Raw genomic sequence first — 15,613 nt, 5'->3', positions numbered from 1 at the left:
CTCTTCCGTGTCTGTTGTGAGATTTCAAAACATAGCAGTTTAGTGATATCCGGTTTGCGATCGAATCACTCGATGTAACCGAATCTTCTTGAACCAGTTCACCAAATCGAACTGAATCATTTGAAACGGTTCGTGTCTTCCAATGAAAATTTATCCGCAAATGACTTAAGCTGTTAACTTTTTACTGTGGCTGACACTCCCTCTGAGTTAAAACAAACCAATATCTGTTCATTATCTGGTTCGGCTCTGTGTTCATCTTCAGTTCTCTCTTCACAGCAGTTCAGTCAATGTACTGTTTGAGTCAATGAATTACTCCGGGATATTGGTTTATTTGAACTCCGGGTGAGTGTCAGCCACATTAAAAAAGTTAACAGCTTAAGTAATTTGTGGATTAATGCTTATTGGAGACGTGAACTGTTTTAAACAATTCAGTTCGATTTGGTGAACTGGTTAAAGAAGATCCGGTTACATCGAATGATTCGTTTCGCGAACCTGATATCACTAAACTGCAGTTTTTTGAAATCTCACAACAGACACGGAAGAGAAGACAATGCTGAATAAAGTCGTAGTTTATGCTATTTTTGCACCAAAATGTATTTTCAATGCTTCAAAAGATTCTCAAGGACCCTTTGATGTCACATGGACTACTTTGATGATGTTTTTCTTACCTTTCTGGACATGGACAGTAGACCATACACACAGTTTCAATGGAGGGACTGAGAGCTCTCGGACTGAATCTAAAATATCTTAAACTGTGTTCCGAAGATGAACGGAGGTCTCACAGGTTTGGAACGACATGGGTGAACTAACCCTTTAAGCTTACAGAATTTTTTTTTTTCTCGACTATTTAATGCATGTTCCCGCTGTGATAATTAAACACATATTGTGTGTGAAATGTTTTGCTCAATTTGTGTAAATGAATTGAATAGCTTGTTTTTTGCGAGACATTACACCAGGGGAAAAATTATGTAGGATTTACATTTAAACTGTTTTCACTTAGAAATTGCTTGTTAAATTCACAAATACTTACAAAGGATTGGAACACACTGAATTAAACACGAAATGTTGAAACTTAAGTCCTATTATCTCGTTAAACAAAACGGAAAAACAGTTATTTATAACTTTGAAAAATCTAGAGGCTAAACTTTGTTTCATTTGTATCTTTTTCTATATATTTGGGAGGTTATTTTTTAAATATTTTGACTCTTCACCAAGGCTGCATTTATTTAATCAAATAGTAATATTGTGCTGATTTAGTGCTAAAGAAACATTTCTATTATCAATTTTGATTTTGTTTTCAGGTTTCTTTGACGAATAGAAAGTTCACAACAGCATATGTTTTGAAATAGAACAGAAAGGCAACACTAAAAATGCATTTACTGTCACAAAATAGAAGTATTGTTTAACTTAAAAAAAAACAACAACTTTTGAACAGTATTGTTAATAAATTAATATATATTGGTTTAAGTAGTTTTTAAATATTCCATGAAACATCCGCGTGGACCGTGAGACATGAGGGAATTGTCATGCGTGTGTTATCACGAGGGCTTGATGAAGCGCCTCCTCTGTGGGCTGGAGAACACACTTGGTTGGGATTGTTTTGATGGGACGGCCGCGGAGCCATCTTGTTTTATATGCGTCCTAAGTCCGTATACCGAGCCAGAGGAAACAGCCGTGGAATATGACACCACATCCCGACCCTAGACAACTGAAATAAACACAATCGAGTTTCGAAGCTTATTTCTGTTCGACGGAGTACACGCAGAGAACGGAATCTGCTGTTCGTCGTGATTTATTTCTCAACATCGGCGTCTGCTGCTTTAACTGCATTTTCTCTTTCACATTTTCTCCGCTGGAAGATACTATGAATGGAGGATAAATGTTGCCGAAGGCTGACAGCGGTGGTTTTGTGCTTCTCCTCTTCATTCTGACAATAACAGATCCGTCACGGACAGGTAAAGGTGTTGCTGTAATCATTGCTTGTGTTTGCTGCAGTCTGGACTGGTGAAGGCTTGCAGCTCTGCTTATGTTCGGTCATGAGCTGCAGAGGCTCTTTCTCATGCCGTCAGGGCCTTTAACTTCAACTGTGTTATCGTTTATAATTGTGCCTTATATTTCTAAAGTTTTACGCCTTTTTAGTGCATTCTATTTGGCAAGATGTTTTAACATTTAAATCTGAAAACTACATAGTATCTATTTATGTTACTCTCTTTAAGCCTTTTATAATACGTACCATGTGGCAAGCTGTTTAAACATTTATTCCTTTTTATTTATTCGTTACTTATTTTTTCTTTTTATTCTAGTTACTATAGCAATCTATTGCGTTGTTTGTATCAAATTGCTAAATCTTGTGGTGAACCCTATTATTTACGTTCAAATAGTTATTGCTGGTACCTGTTCCAGTTTTACGAGTCCTGGTAGTTTTATGGATATTTGTTCCAGTGTTGGGCAACAGCATGAAAAATCCAACTCATTTTCTCAATAGGGAAATTTATTTTTTACAATATAAAAAAAAAGAACACTGATTCGTTAACTTATGGAATATGCTTTTTTTTAAATCCATCAGCCCAAAATATTTTAACTTGTTTTTAAAATAAGTTTAGCAATATACCAGTAAACCACACCATACAGCAGCCATTCTGACATATGAGAAGAAAAAATATTAGAATAAGAAGCATATAAATGCACAGAGATTGTAACAGTATTGTGTTGAAAACTTGCACTTTAATAACCATTTTCAAAAGTTTGCATTTTCAGGCCTTCATAACCATTTTTGTGTAAATGAATGGCCAAAATGCCTAAAATATTCAGTTTTTTGTTAAAATTGTGTTGTGTAAACACTCACTAAATAACTATTATATTATAACTGAAATGTGTCTTCTATTAACTATTGTAATACTAGTTGAAAGTGAGTAGTTGATATGACCACAGATTCCCATACAATAAATTACAAAATTAGCTACTCCGCAATAGTATTTTTTACTTGTCACTGTCGAGTTAATGACTAGTAGCAATGAAAATAATACTAGTATGTAATGAATGGTTGTTAGTGGAACTGAAAGATTTTAGTTGAAGAAAACGGTGACTATTGGATTTTTTAGTAATAAAAAATATGTTAGTACAGTAAAATAGATGCGTCTAGGTTTTAAGGAATAAATGTAAATGTTCAATTAACTTGCCATACATGCCAGCCATTTGCAGTCAATCTAGTGTTTCTGGTAGGCCACAGTTCAATAAAGGAGCAGACAGATGAGGCTCTGGATGGAGAAACATCTAAGCGCTAGGTCTCTGTTCTCATGTTCCTCTGTTAGATGGCAGGTTTATTATTCCTATAGATACAAGGTGATGCATGGAAACCCAGCGGATCAAATAAATAGGACAGTATTTAGGTTAATGGCCTGTGATGTGCTTTTCTGTGTGTAGCTCAATTGGTAGAGCATTGCACTATCAAGCGCAAGGTTGGGGGTTCGATTCCCTGGGAACACATGATAGGTAAAAATAGATAGCCTGAATGCACTGTAAGTTGCTTTGGATAAAAGCGTCTGCTAAATGCATACATTTAATTTCAATTAAATTTAATAAAGCCCAGGTTATGTGCTCGGTCTGCACTTATTTTCAGGGACAGGAAGGTTTGGTCTGTCTCCATGTTGATTCTCATCGAGTAAACCCACAGCTGGTATTTAATCTCAGTGTATGCTCTCGTTAAAAGTGCATAATATTAACATGATTGCTCTGATGTTAACATTAAAGGAGGCTCTTGCATATCTTTACTACTGACCTAGAAGACGTTTTACTACATAACAAACTCAGACTGATGCATGCAAAATCCATGTGCAAAATAGTAGGACAATGAACCATTTATATTCCTCTTCATGTACATTTGAACCTAAAATCTTAAAGTTGAAAACATTTTATATTTTTGTCAAGTACCCAAATAGGTTATTTATACTATTTTGGTGATCACTAGAACTTCTGGACACATGGCCGAGGAGGATTTTACCAGTCTAACAGTTGTTCACAATGGTCTTACTGTCTACAGCGGTGAATGTGGTGCAGGTCTGCTTCTAGTAATCCATCCAAAGTAGAGAACACACCGCTCTTCTGAAGGCATCTCTGTGTCGGTGTGTTTGTTTAAGGATAACTTTAGACTCAAGGGTTGTACAGGTGATTGATTGAACGTCTGAATGTCTGGACCTCCCAAGAAGCTTAAAAAAAAAAAAAATGTAATTAGTATGTCTGTAGGATGCTTCATCTTCTCAAGAGATTGTTTAGTGGATTGGAGGATCAAGCTAATTGGGTGTTTGCTAACTGCTAACAGAAATTATTTTATTTATAATGTTAGATGGCTTTTAAGTTTAAATATATAGCTATAAAAAAATGATACACACACACAGATGTTGAGGTTTTTGTGTTTTATGAGGACTCTCCATAGACATTATAATTTTTAAACTGTAAAGACTAGATATTCTGTGTTTATATATATATATATATATATATATATATATATATAACAACAACATGACTAGAAAGATTTGAACATTTAATAAAATATTTCAGGTTTTACTATCCAACATTGGAAAAGCAGGACCACTCACACATAGGGGCATAAGTAATGGACTAAATTTATATTAAATGTAAAATAAATAAATAAATATTCATATTATATTTATTTATATTATTGTCTTTGTATAATATAAATGTAATAAATTATTCCAACAAATATACTTATTTTTATTCTTGTTTAACAAATTGGTAGTTTTGGTATGTTTTATTAATAATATGATTGTTATTTTATACACATGTAAGGAACTCTTACTTAATTAAAGCGTCTGCTAAATGCATAAAAATTAAATATACTTGAATCAATAAAATATATAATATAAATGTAATAAATTATAATGGTAGTAATTTACACTAATAATAAATATAAATGTATTTTATACTTAATGTAGTTTATATAACTATGGTTTTATACAAATTTAATTATTTATTAGTATTTGTATTATTAGTATTTTTTTTTATAAATGTAAAAGAATGTAACTTAATGTATTTATTACTTTACTTTATTATAATTTATTATACTTTTTATAGCATTACTAAGAATGTGTTTTGTCTACATTTTTATGGTCCTAACTGAAGGCTTTTCTTTCTTGAAGTTAGATATAATAAAAAATAAAAAAATAGTGCCTTTGCAAGATCCCATTTGAACGAAATAAATGCATTCGAGCTTTCTTGTCAATTACATTGACTCTTGTTTGTGAATGTAGATGTATCTGTGCTATCTATTGTTGTTTATTCGCTGCTAACCAGGAGACAGACTGTCCCTTGAGCCTCTCAGAGATTAGGTCATGTTATATTGCTGAAATCACTAAATCTTTCTCTCCCCCCGCAGGTCCACGGCTCGCTCTGGCCAGACTGTTGCCAGGTAAGCTGCGATCCTTGGAATCCTCACAAATGAGCTTGAGGGTTACCAGCCGGTCTGGTTTGACCCTTTGACCCTGTTTGAGTCGTATTCGGCTAAGCCTGACATTGACACTGATGTCCCTAGATGCCGTTGAACGGCCCTTAATCTAAATGATGAGAATTTTCCTGTTGCGTAATAAATCATGTTTAATTCTAAACCCACGTAATGGAGTCGTTGTTGCAGGTTGTCTCTTTCTAGATCAGTTTCACTCAGTGTATTGTCTTGTGTTTCAGATCAGCGCTGCAGTCCGGCCCAGTTTACCTGCCGGAGCGGAAAGATGCAGTGCATCCCTCTGTCCTGGCAGTGCGATGGATGGACGGCCTGTGAGGACAAAAGCGATGAGATGGATTGCCCTAGTAAGTTCACACACATACACACACAGCCACATTCTTGTGCAATGTTCTTTAAAAACACGCTCATGCTTGCGTCTGCATGAGGAACATTCTCTCTTCCGCTTATTTGTCATTTCGCCAGTGCTTGGCACCCTGGATTTTGTGTGCTGTGGTTTCTGTGTCTTAACCCTGGAGTGAGACACGGTGCTCAGAGTCTGATTCCTGGATGGGATGAGCGGATTTACTGAGCATGTGATCTGTGTCTCGTAGCTCCTTGAGACACTGCTGATCAGAATCACACCCCGAGCACATGAGTGTGAGAGACGCGGAGGATTATTGGTTTTGTTTTGGTGGTGTTGCCAGATAATCAGGAAGCGACTGCATGTAGACCTGTAGTCTGGGATATTTGAGGTTTTTGAGGTGGTTGTTTTTATCAACTGATTGGTCTTCATATCTCTTCCTTTGATTTATTGTGCGTTTAGCAGTCTTTTAAACTTTTCACTGACACTTTCAGTAGCAGGAAATAAAAGAAGTTTCCTATTTCTTATACGTTTCCCGATGGGACTTATATGTTGAATATATGTTGAATGTGTGATATGTTGAATATTCACAATATATTTGTTCATAGGGAATTTGCTGAAACATTTTGATTGTTAATTGCATGTTTATTTAATTTTTATAGTGACTGTTTGTTTAAAAAATTTAAAAAAAAAAATCTAATTTAAAATCTCATTTAAAGCCATTTCAGAGCAAATTAAATATCATCAAAAGTATGATCAAGAAAAGAACTACTGTCTCCTGAACTCTTGTCTAGCCCTTGCCATGCTTACTAAAGTTATAATCATTATTAGACAGAAAACACTGCAGGGTTACGTCACATGCTCATTTCATACTTATATTAGGAAGCATGATATTATATGAGGAAGTGGTCTAATAATTCTTAGAAACTCTGTTTTTAATCTTAGCAGACCTAAGTCTCCCTTCCGTTTGCTGCGGATTAATGTTTCAGCTTTTATGACTTTCTTAAAAACTCTTACACAGCCAGCAGTGATACTCAACTGCTTTTGGTTCAGGGCACAGATACAAATATATATATATATATATATATTCCTTTAACTGTTATAGTTTTGTTCATAGTTTTTGGGGATAAGGTCCCTGAGTTCAAAGCTTTCGGGAGGGTTTGGTGAACTGAATTGACTGATCCGTTGAAATTGATGATTTGATGACCTACCCTGTAGCATTTTATTGAATGTTATCCTTCTAAACAAATATAGATCGTTTCCACAGATGATTTATGCTTCAGCCTAGTATATTTTGGCCTTATTGTAGTATTCTGATATTTCTTGCAGCTATAAAGGAGGAGCGGTATCGTTACAGTAACGGTTTTGAGCCGGTGGAGGACGTCATAGGAGTCGCTCAGCCAGTGCGCTTCAACAGTAAGACCCTTCCTGATCTCCTTAAACACGGGTGCTGTGAACATGCATGGATTTTGCATTACTATATGTCAGCATTTCCCTTAGCAAGCACATCAAATATTACATGCAGGATTTAAAATAAATGAATCGCATAAATATACAAAATCACAAACACAAATAAAAGCTTAACCTGTGCAGCAGGAGGGATCATTTTAATAATAATAATAATAATTATTATTTTTATTGATGTTTTTATTAAACTAGAGATAGATTGGTATATTATAGACACTACTGTTCAAATGTTTGGAATCAGTTCTTTTAAGAAATCAATATTTTTATTCAGCAAGGATGCATTAAATTGGTTAAGTTTCAAAAGATTTATATTTCAAAGAAATTCCCTATTTTTGTACATTTTATGTTATTATGTTATGTTATATATATATATATGGTCATAGTTTTCACTGAAATATTAGGCATCAAAACTGTTTTCAACATTAATAATAATAATAAGAAGAAGAAGAAATGTGTATTGAGCAGCAAATCAGAATATTCTAATTATTTCTAAAGGATCATGTGACACTGAAGACGAAGTTATGATGCTGAAAATTCAGCTTCGCATCACGACATTTAAAAATATATTAGAAAATAGAAGTTGTAATAATATTTCACAATAATACTGTTTTTACATAATTTTTTATCAAATGAATGCAGCCTTAAAGGGTTCCATTTATATATAAATATATGAATACAACTGTAGGGTGTTAGAGGTTATGTGGAAATGATGTTTTTTAAATAATGTAATTCCCACTCCAAACACAGGGAAGTGTCCGAGCGGCTGGCATCATTATGAAAAAACAGCCAGCTGTTATAAAGTCTACCTGAGGAGCGAGAACTACTGGCAGGCGGTGGAAACCTGTCAGAAGGTCAACGGCTCCCTCGCCACGTTCGGCACCAACGAAGAGCTGCAGTTCATCCTCAAGATCGAGGTGGACTTCGATGAGAAAGTGTGCGAGCGGAAGGACCAGTGCAAGTGAGTGTGTGTGGATCTGTTTCCTGAGGAAGAGATGAGGTTTGACAGTTGAAGGTTCTCAATGCTGTGGATGTTCTGTCGTTGCAGGTTCTGGGTGGGATATCAGTATGTGATTACCAACCAGAATCATTCGCTCGAGGGCCGTTGGGAAGTGGCATATAAAGGTTGGTTTTTGAAGAAATACAGGGAACTAAAAACTCACCCTCATGTCAAGCAAACATAACTTCTGTTTTCACTGGAAAGAAAGAGAACGAGGACCAGAGCTGTTACACAACACAGTCACCCCCCCCCCAAAAAAAAAAAAGTATTTCAAGTTTTATGAAGTTTTACCATAACTTAGTGTGTAGAACAGATTGAAATAAAAATGGTTGGGTTTAACTCCTTAACCAGATCACTTTGAATTGTGAACGAAATAATGTTCACAAATCACTTTGAATTGTGAACGAATAATAATTCGTTCACAATTCAAAGTGATCTGGTTAAGGAGTTAAACCCAACCATTTTTATTTCAGACTGATTTTGTGAAACGAATCAATGAATTGATTCATTGTAACGATCAAACATCACTATTTCTGTAATGTACTCTGATGATTTCAGCGAATAATTAATTTTCAACTTAATTTTTATGATTAAATTAATTTTTCATTTAAGTATTTATTAACATTTTGAATTAGCTTTTTTTCAGTCTTTATTTCATATTTTAGTAATATATGTACTTTTGTCCTTTACATTTTTTATATATATTTCTGTTTTGCTTCGTTTTTATTTGTTTCGATCATTAAATAGATTTATTTTATATTTTCAGTTTTATTTGGTTTAGTCATTTTATTATTTTTTATAAACATGTATTAATGTGTGCTTTAATTTATTATTTTAGTTGTAGTAATTTTAATAGTTTAAATTCAACTTACTTTCAACATGCAGTTGCCAAAGCAACATTTATCATTTTCATTTAAGTTTAAGGTTGAATTTTACTGTGAATGAAATTTTATGGTTTTAGTTCTAAAAATAACAACTCGGATTTCACACAACATTTGAGGAAGAGTAAACAATGACAGAATTATTAAACTATTTCTTTACCTTATGAATAAAATCGATTTGGAACTGTTCCCTATAATAGCAACTCTCATCCATCTGTCTGTTCCTCACAGGGTCCATGCAGGTGTTTCTGCCTCCGGAGGGTCTGGCTAATTTGGGCGAGGGGAACCCCACCCAGGATAATGTATTCTGTGCCCAGCTGCAGCGCTTTCAGATCAAGAGCATGAACGAGCGAGGCTTGCACAGCTGGCACGCCGAAAACTGCTACAAAAAATTCCCCTTCCTCTGCAAGAGAAGTACGTCCAGCAGCGGATTCACAGAAGACCCTGCTTGCTAGCATTCTGTTAGTACTAATGTTCTGATATCTGACCGGTTTCTTCACCAGGACAAACATGTGTGGACATCAGAGACAATGTGGTGAACGAGGGCTATTACTTCACACCTAAAGGGGACGACCCATGTCTGAGCTGCACGTGCCACGACGGCGAGCCGGAGATGTGTGTGGCTGCCCTGTGTGAGCGTCCGCAGGGCTGCCAGCATTTCCGCAAGGACCCTAAAGAGTGTTGCAAGTTCACCTGCTTGGATCCCGGTATATTTCTCGATCTCTCCAAATCACAGTGTGAACTGCAAGCCAGTTGTGTGTGCTTGAAATGAATTGCTGTATTACAGTTGAAGGTTAGGGGACAGATGAATATGCATCATGTCATTTTTTCACCCGTTTTTTTTTGGAGTGAAGTGCACTACATGGAACCTACTCTGCTTTCTCTTACTGTAAAGCTAGATCCTCTTGATATGTGTGGACTGGCAAACTATTATTATTTTAATAGACAGAATTTATATAAAAATGTCTTAATTTTCATCTCTGCAATACGTAATATTGAATACATTTTGTTTTATTTTTTATTTTATTGGTTTTTTTAGTCTTTTTTAAAGCATTTCTGTGTGCTTTATTTCTTCAGCTAAAACTTTTTAATTATTTATTTTATTTTATACTTTTTTTTTTTAATCATTTTCATCATTTTCTTAATATTTACTCACACTGTGTACACACAATTCACAAAAATGTTGTGCATTATAACCAAATATCTGCTGGTTTTTACGTGTACTACTACTGCATATTGTTTCAGTCACTTTTGAATATATCAATAACTTCTAGACAGTATCTTCTGTTCAGTGCTCAGCCAGCAGTACACTTCCTAGTGTGGGGCTGTGCTCTCATTAGTGTTGTCTGTTTTCAGACGGTAGCAGTCTGTTTGACTCCATGGCCAGCGGGATGAGGCTCATCGTGAGCTGCATCTCGTCTTTCCTCATCCTCTCGCTGTTGCTCTTCATGGTGCACAGACTGAGACAGCGCCGGCGGGAACGCATCGAAACCCTCATTGGAGGAAACCGTAAGGCCCTGTGTGATCAGCTGTTTATATGCACGAGGTAAAGTGCTGTTTTTCTGAATCATCGCTGTGTTTCACAGTGCATCACTTTAATCTGGGTCGGAGGGTCCCTGGGTTTGACTATGGGCCGGATGCGTTCGGGACGGGCCTGACACCTCTGCACCTCTCTGATGATGGTGAAAGTGGAGCTTTTCACTTCCAGGAGCCTCCACCCCCTTATGCTGCTTACAAATACCCAGATATCCACCACCCTGATGACCCTCCTCCTCCATATGAGGCCTCCATCAACCCAGACAGCATCCTCTACATGGACCTTGGTATGTTTTTACAAAGATTAACAACGAAGTCTTTTATATACATATGCATTTAACATTTATGATCTTGAATTTGTTCTATGGATTACACTCTAGAGGTCAGATCCAAGACCTATATAGACAATTTTTATTATGTTTATCCTACATTCTAAGATTCCCAATAATGGTCAAATAGTCATCGTAAACCAGAATGCATTTTGCAGCGTATCGAGAGGGAGAGGAATATTATTTGCAAATATTATATTTCATTTAATACTGAAAAGTGTTGATAACAAAAAACCTGTCAAATCGATTATTATAATTTTACACAATATTTGTGTTTACGTCTGTTTTTTTTTTTTTAAGAATTCGAGAACAACAACATTAGCGTCAAGTTCAGTTTTTTTATAAAGCACAAATAAAAACAGCCACAGGCCGACCAAAGTGCTGTACAAGTTAGGAAAAATAAAAGATTAAGTATTCTAAAGTCAGCAAGACAGTTTAAAACAAAACACTTATAAAGTACACAAATAGTAGCAAAACAATTTATGATAGAAACCATCTTATAAGCTAAAAACGAACGACTTGTAGGCGTGCCGTTTGGGACTTAGATATACCAAAGTATAGGGAATTGCAATAGTCCAGGCGAGAGGTAATAAGAGCATGGATAGCAGTCTCCATGGAGCGCTTGGGGAGAAAAGGCTTATAACAATGCTATAATAAAACTTGGAAATAATTGTAAATGTCTTGAGCACTTGAATATTGTTCTTTTCCAGTTAAGCTCAGTTAAAATTATTTACAAAATACTATTTCAGAATTATTAGTTTTGTATAAATGACATAGTTTTAATTCATATTTTAAATTACCGTATTTTTCGGACTATAAGTTACACTGGACTATAAGTCGCACTTATTTAGAACCAAGAACCAAGAGAAAACATTACCGTCTACAGCCGCGAGATGGCGTTCTATGTTTTCAGTGTAGACTACAGGAGAACTGAGCAGCATAGAGCGCCCTCTCGCGGCTGGAGACGGTAATGTTTTCTCTTGGTTCATTTCTCTTGGTTCATGTCAAATTAATTTTGATAAATAAGTCGCACCTGACTTTAAGTCGCAGGACCAGCCAAACTATGAAAAAAAGTGCGACTTATAGTCAGGTGCGACTTATTTATCAAAATTAATATGGTTGCTTTTAATTTTTTTATATTTATTTTAGTTTAAATTTAAGGTTTTTTGTTTTTTGTTTTTTTTTAAAGTAAAATTTCTATTTGGCTCTATTTTATACCGTATCTAATTACATTTATTAATTTAGATTTTTCAGTTGTATTTTTTTAATGTAAATTATGTAAACTATTTTCTCTCTCTCTGTCTATTAAATGCAAAAGTTTATTTTCTTCAGTTTTAGTTTGACTTATTATGAATTAAGATAATTTGATCATTTTACATTTTCTTGCACGTTTCATTTTATTTGAGCTTTATTTCGATCAATGGAAATGCTTTGTAATAGTTTTGGTTAACAATATCAAACACTTGACACCAGTGCAGCTCACTGGGTTTTGGATGACCCTTCGCTGACCTCCTGTTCTCTCCTCAGGACGGACCGGTGTTCCGCTGGTGACTGGTCACATGAGCGGTACGGTCAGCTCTCTCCAGAGGGATTTCCCCGAGGCTGTGCTCCCCAGCCCCCTGCCGCCGCCCCTGGAGGAGCGCGAGGACTCCATCGACAGCAGCACCCTGCTGGTGTCTCCAGACACCCCCAGCGAATCAGAGAGCAGCATCACGCAGAGCTCCACCGCAGACTGCAGCGGGCCCTCGCTCAGCACCATGGTGTAGGGCACATCACTGGATCATAGGGTACATGTCCAGACCGGACACTTTACTAGCTGAAGGTAGGACTCAAGGATGACTTCCTGTTTAGAGCGAAGACTTCAGACACGAATGAAAAGACACTTGTTTCGTCTTTTCATTCGTGAGCGTCACATGTAAATACTTCGGCGGCCATCGACTGATGTCGTGGAGGGCCAGTAAAGCACCTCTCTGTGAGGTTGACACTGACATGTGTCGATCGCCACACTTTGAACGAATTAACCGATTGATGAACAGACTTTTTAGGCCTCAGTGGTGTAATCAAGACGACCCGGCGTTCTCTCACTGGACTCTTTCCTGGCACAAAGAAGCTCATTACTGCTCTGTCCAAACTGACCCTTCTGAACCCTGTCTTGATGGTCATTTACAGGAAGGATCCGTTTGGATGTGAGCGACACTATATTATTATCTGGAGTTTTGTGATGTTCTGTCGGATCAGTTGCACAAACTAAAAAAACAAAGACAAAAAAAAAAAGATTCTTTTAGATGGAGGTACGAGTTTCAGCCACTTTTTAAGTGTCCTGCTGTGACATGGTGATGCCTTGTTTTTGGAAAAGAATGTCATCACCAACCTGGAAGCTTGTGAGATTCTTTTGGGAGGTGAACTTTTTGGCCTGTCGTCGATGTCTAGCAAGGTGAATCTCGTGAAAGCTGTGAAGAAATGACCCGTTTCCACGAAAAAAAAAAAAAAAAAAGAGATTATATTTTGCATAGAAGCTTATTGAACAATTAATTTTTGCATCATGACATTTTCGTGCCATTCAAACACTCCAAAACTACTTTTTCTTTTCTTTTTTCTTTTTTTAATACTCCGTGGTCCACAATATTTCAAACAATATTCACAACTATTTCATGACCATAACAATACACAATAAATACTAACAATTCAAAGAAAAGAAGATTTAAAAATCATTTTAAAAATTATGGTATTTGCTGTACTAAATTTAGAATAATAATAGGAGATTTCCATTACTCTGTTACTGGAATGAATGTTTCTGCATTACAATAATGAAGAATTCTCATTATTTCCATTGTGATAAGGAATTATTATGCAAAATAGAACTTCTTTATTTTTTGGTGTAATATGATCTGGTCATTTCTTCATGAGATTCATCCAGAAAGTCCGGTACTCGTATACATTTTGGATATAGAATGTAACTGTTAAAAAAAAAATTACAAAAAAAGCTGAACATTGACCTGCGTCATAAATATTTTCACTCATTTTTGTCTCTCAAACTGATCTCAGACGTAGTGCTGAAGCAAATCATGCTGTTTGATATCAATATTTCTTCTTGTTAAGATCCTGAGTTAGGATTTGCGTGTTTAGACTTGTCCATGATGAACTCTGAGGGTTGCGTTCGTTTGCTCTGTCAGTGTGTGTGTGTGTGTGTGTGTGTGTGTGTGTGTGTGACTAGACTTTGTAAATCATGTGCTCTCATATTATTTAGATGTCAATCACCAATAACACCGTTCATTACTTTACACAAGTAAATGTGAGCGCAGAAATGCTTCTTTTTTTCTGTTTAGTCATTTACCAATTTACAGACTACTTAATTACCATTTGGACAATGTATTTCCGTTGAATTAATTGTGTAATACATAAGTTATGAACTTAGATTTGGTCTGCATTGTTGCTCACTGAAACGAACACTGCTTTTTGTAAAAGGGAATATGATTTGTTTTTGATTTTTTTTGACTGGAAAAAAGCCCAAACTAAATGACAATCAGGCGTTTCGTACAAAGTTAAAGATGTTTTTGCACAACAAAAGCACATAGACCTACTGTGTTGGGCTGTAATGCAAAGACAAATTAATGTGAAGTCAGCCAGCAGATCCCTATTTCATTAAAGATCCATCACCAGCATCAAAATAATCGAGGAGAAAGACATTTTTGTCCTCAAGGTAAATCTTCTTTTACTGTGTAGTCTTTGTTTTCCAGGGTTTCACCAGCACAGACAATCCTGTGAACATCTGTGTGTGTGTTTGTGTGTGTGAGAGAACTGGTCGTGTGTACTGTAAAAGTTGGCATGAATGTTTTGCAGACCTCCGGTAGCTTGTTCTTCTCTTTTGTGCATGCAGAGAGGACGTCTCTTCTGCTGTTGTACTCTTCATTTCTGCTATGCTTACAGACGCGAGGTTCAAAAAAACATCGGACTCCTCTCTTCCCGCCTCCCATTTGCAAAGTTTTTAAAATAAAAAAAAAAGTAGATTTCTTCTAGATAGACTTTGTGGTACAACAAGGGAAAAAAAGCATCATGAAATGTTTTATGTAGAATGCAACGGTCAGTGAATTTGTTGATTCTTCTTTTTTTGTCATGTACTGCTTTTTATGTCACAAGGCTTTTGTTTTTTGTTTTCTTTAAAGTAGATGTAAATCTAATCAAATGCCAAATAAATTGTACCACAAAGGACAGTAACGTTTGGGTTCTTTTTGTTTTCAAATCACTTGTTTCAGATGTTGACAGTGGGTTTGTGATGCCTTTGATTCATTTGAGTGTGAAGACATTTTAATGCCTTCTCAGAGATTTGTCCTGGATCACTCTTAAATGTCACGTGAGCCAGCAGGGGGATCCCCAGTGTAAAGAAGCACTGGGTTCTCTGATGTAAAAGCCATTCCTCAAGCCTCCTGGGAAATCTTGGTCCATTAGAGAATTCCAAATATAGGATTTACTGCTTCACAGTTGTGACGAGATTGTTTCATACAAACTATATTTTATATTCAGTGTCCCCAGAATGAATTTAGACACTTTAAAATGTCATTGCAATAAACACAAAATAAAACTGTGTCT

The 15,613-nt window shown here is 36.0% G+C and overlaps 1 protein-coding gene across 1 annotated transcript; it reads left to right on the top strand.

The window, feature by feature from the left end:
- Positions 1 to 1,577: 1,577 nt before the first annotated feature.
- Positions 1,578 to 15,237, top strand: LOC128020712 (integral membrane protein DGCR2/IDD-like). The gene is made up of 11 exons (XM_052607337.1): positions 1,578 to 1,955; positions 5,393 to 5,425; positions 5,698 to 5,820; positions 7,146 to 7,232; positions 8,031 to 8,241; positions 8,329 to 8,405; positions 9,393 to 9,575; positions 9,665 to 9,868; positions 10,518 to 10,670; positions 10,748 to 10,984; positions 12,554 to 15,237. Exons 1-11 carry the CDS (start codon positions 1,880 to 1,882, stop codon positions 12,790 to 12,792), a joined length of 1,623 nt encoding a protein of 540 aa, XP_052463297.1. The 5' UTR covers positions 1,578 to 1,879; the 3' UTR covers positions 12,793 to 15,237.
- Positions 15,238 to 15,613: the final 376 nt, after the last annotated feature.

Source organism: Carassius gibelio, chromosome A10 (genome assembly GCF_023724105.1).
Source record: "Carassius gibelio isolate Cgi1373 ecotype wild population from Czech Republic chromosome A10, carGib1.2-hapl.c, whole genome shotgun sequence".
NCBI classification, from domain to species: Eukaryota; Metazoa; Chordata; class Actinopteri; order Cypriniformes; family Cyprinidae; genus Carassius; species Carassius gibelio.
Note: the sequence above shows the minus strand (reverse complement) of the source record. Positions and strands in the feature narration are given on the sequence as shown.

Coding starts and splice junctions, on each gene's coding strand:
- LOC128020712 (XM_052607337.1), top strand. CDS start 1,880: ATGTTGCCGAAGGCTGACAGCGGTGGTTTTGTGCTTCTCCTCTTCATT. Junction 8,242..8,328: donor GAGCGGAAGGACCAGTGCAA/GTGAGTGTGTGT, acceptor CTGTCGTTGCAG/GTTCTGGGTGGGATATCAGT. Junction 10,985..12,553: donor CATCCTCTACATGGACCTTG/GTATGTTTTTAC, acceptor TTCTCTCCTCAG/GACGGACCGGTGTTCCGCTG.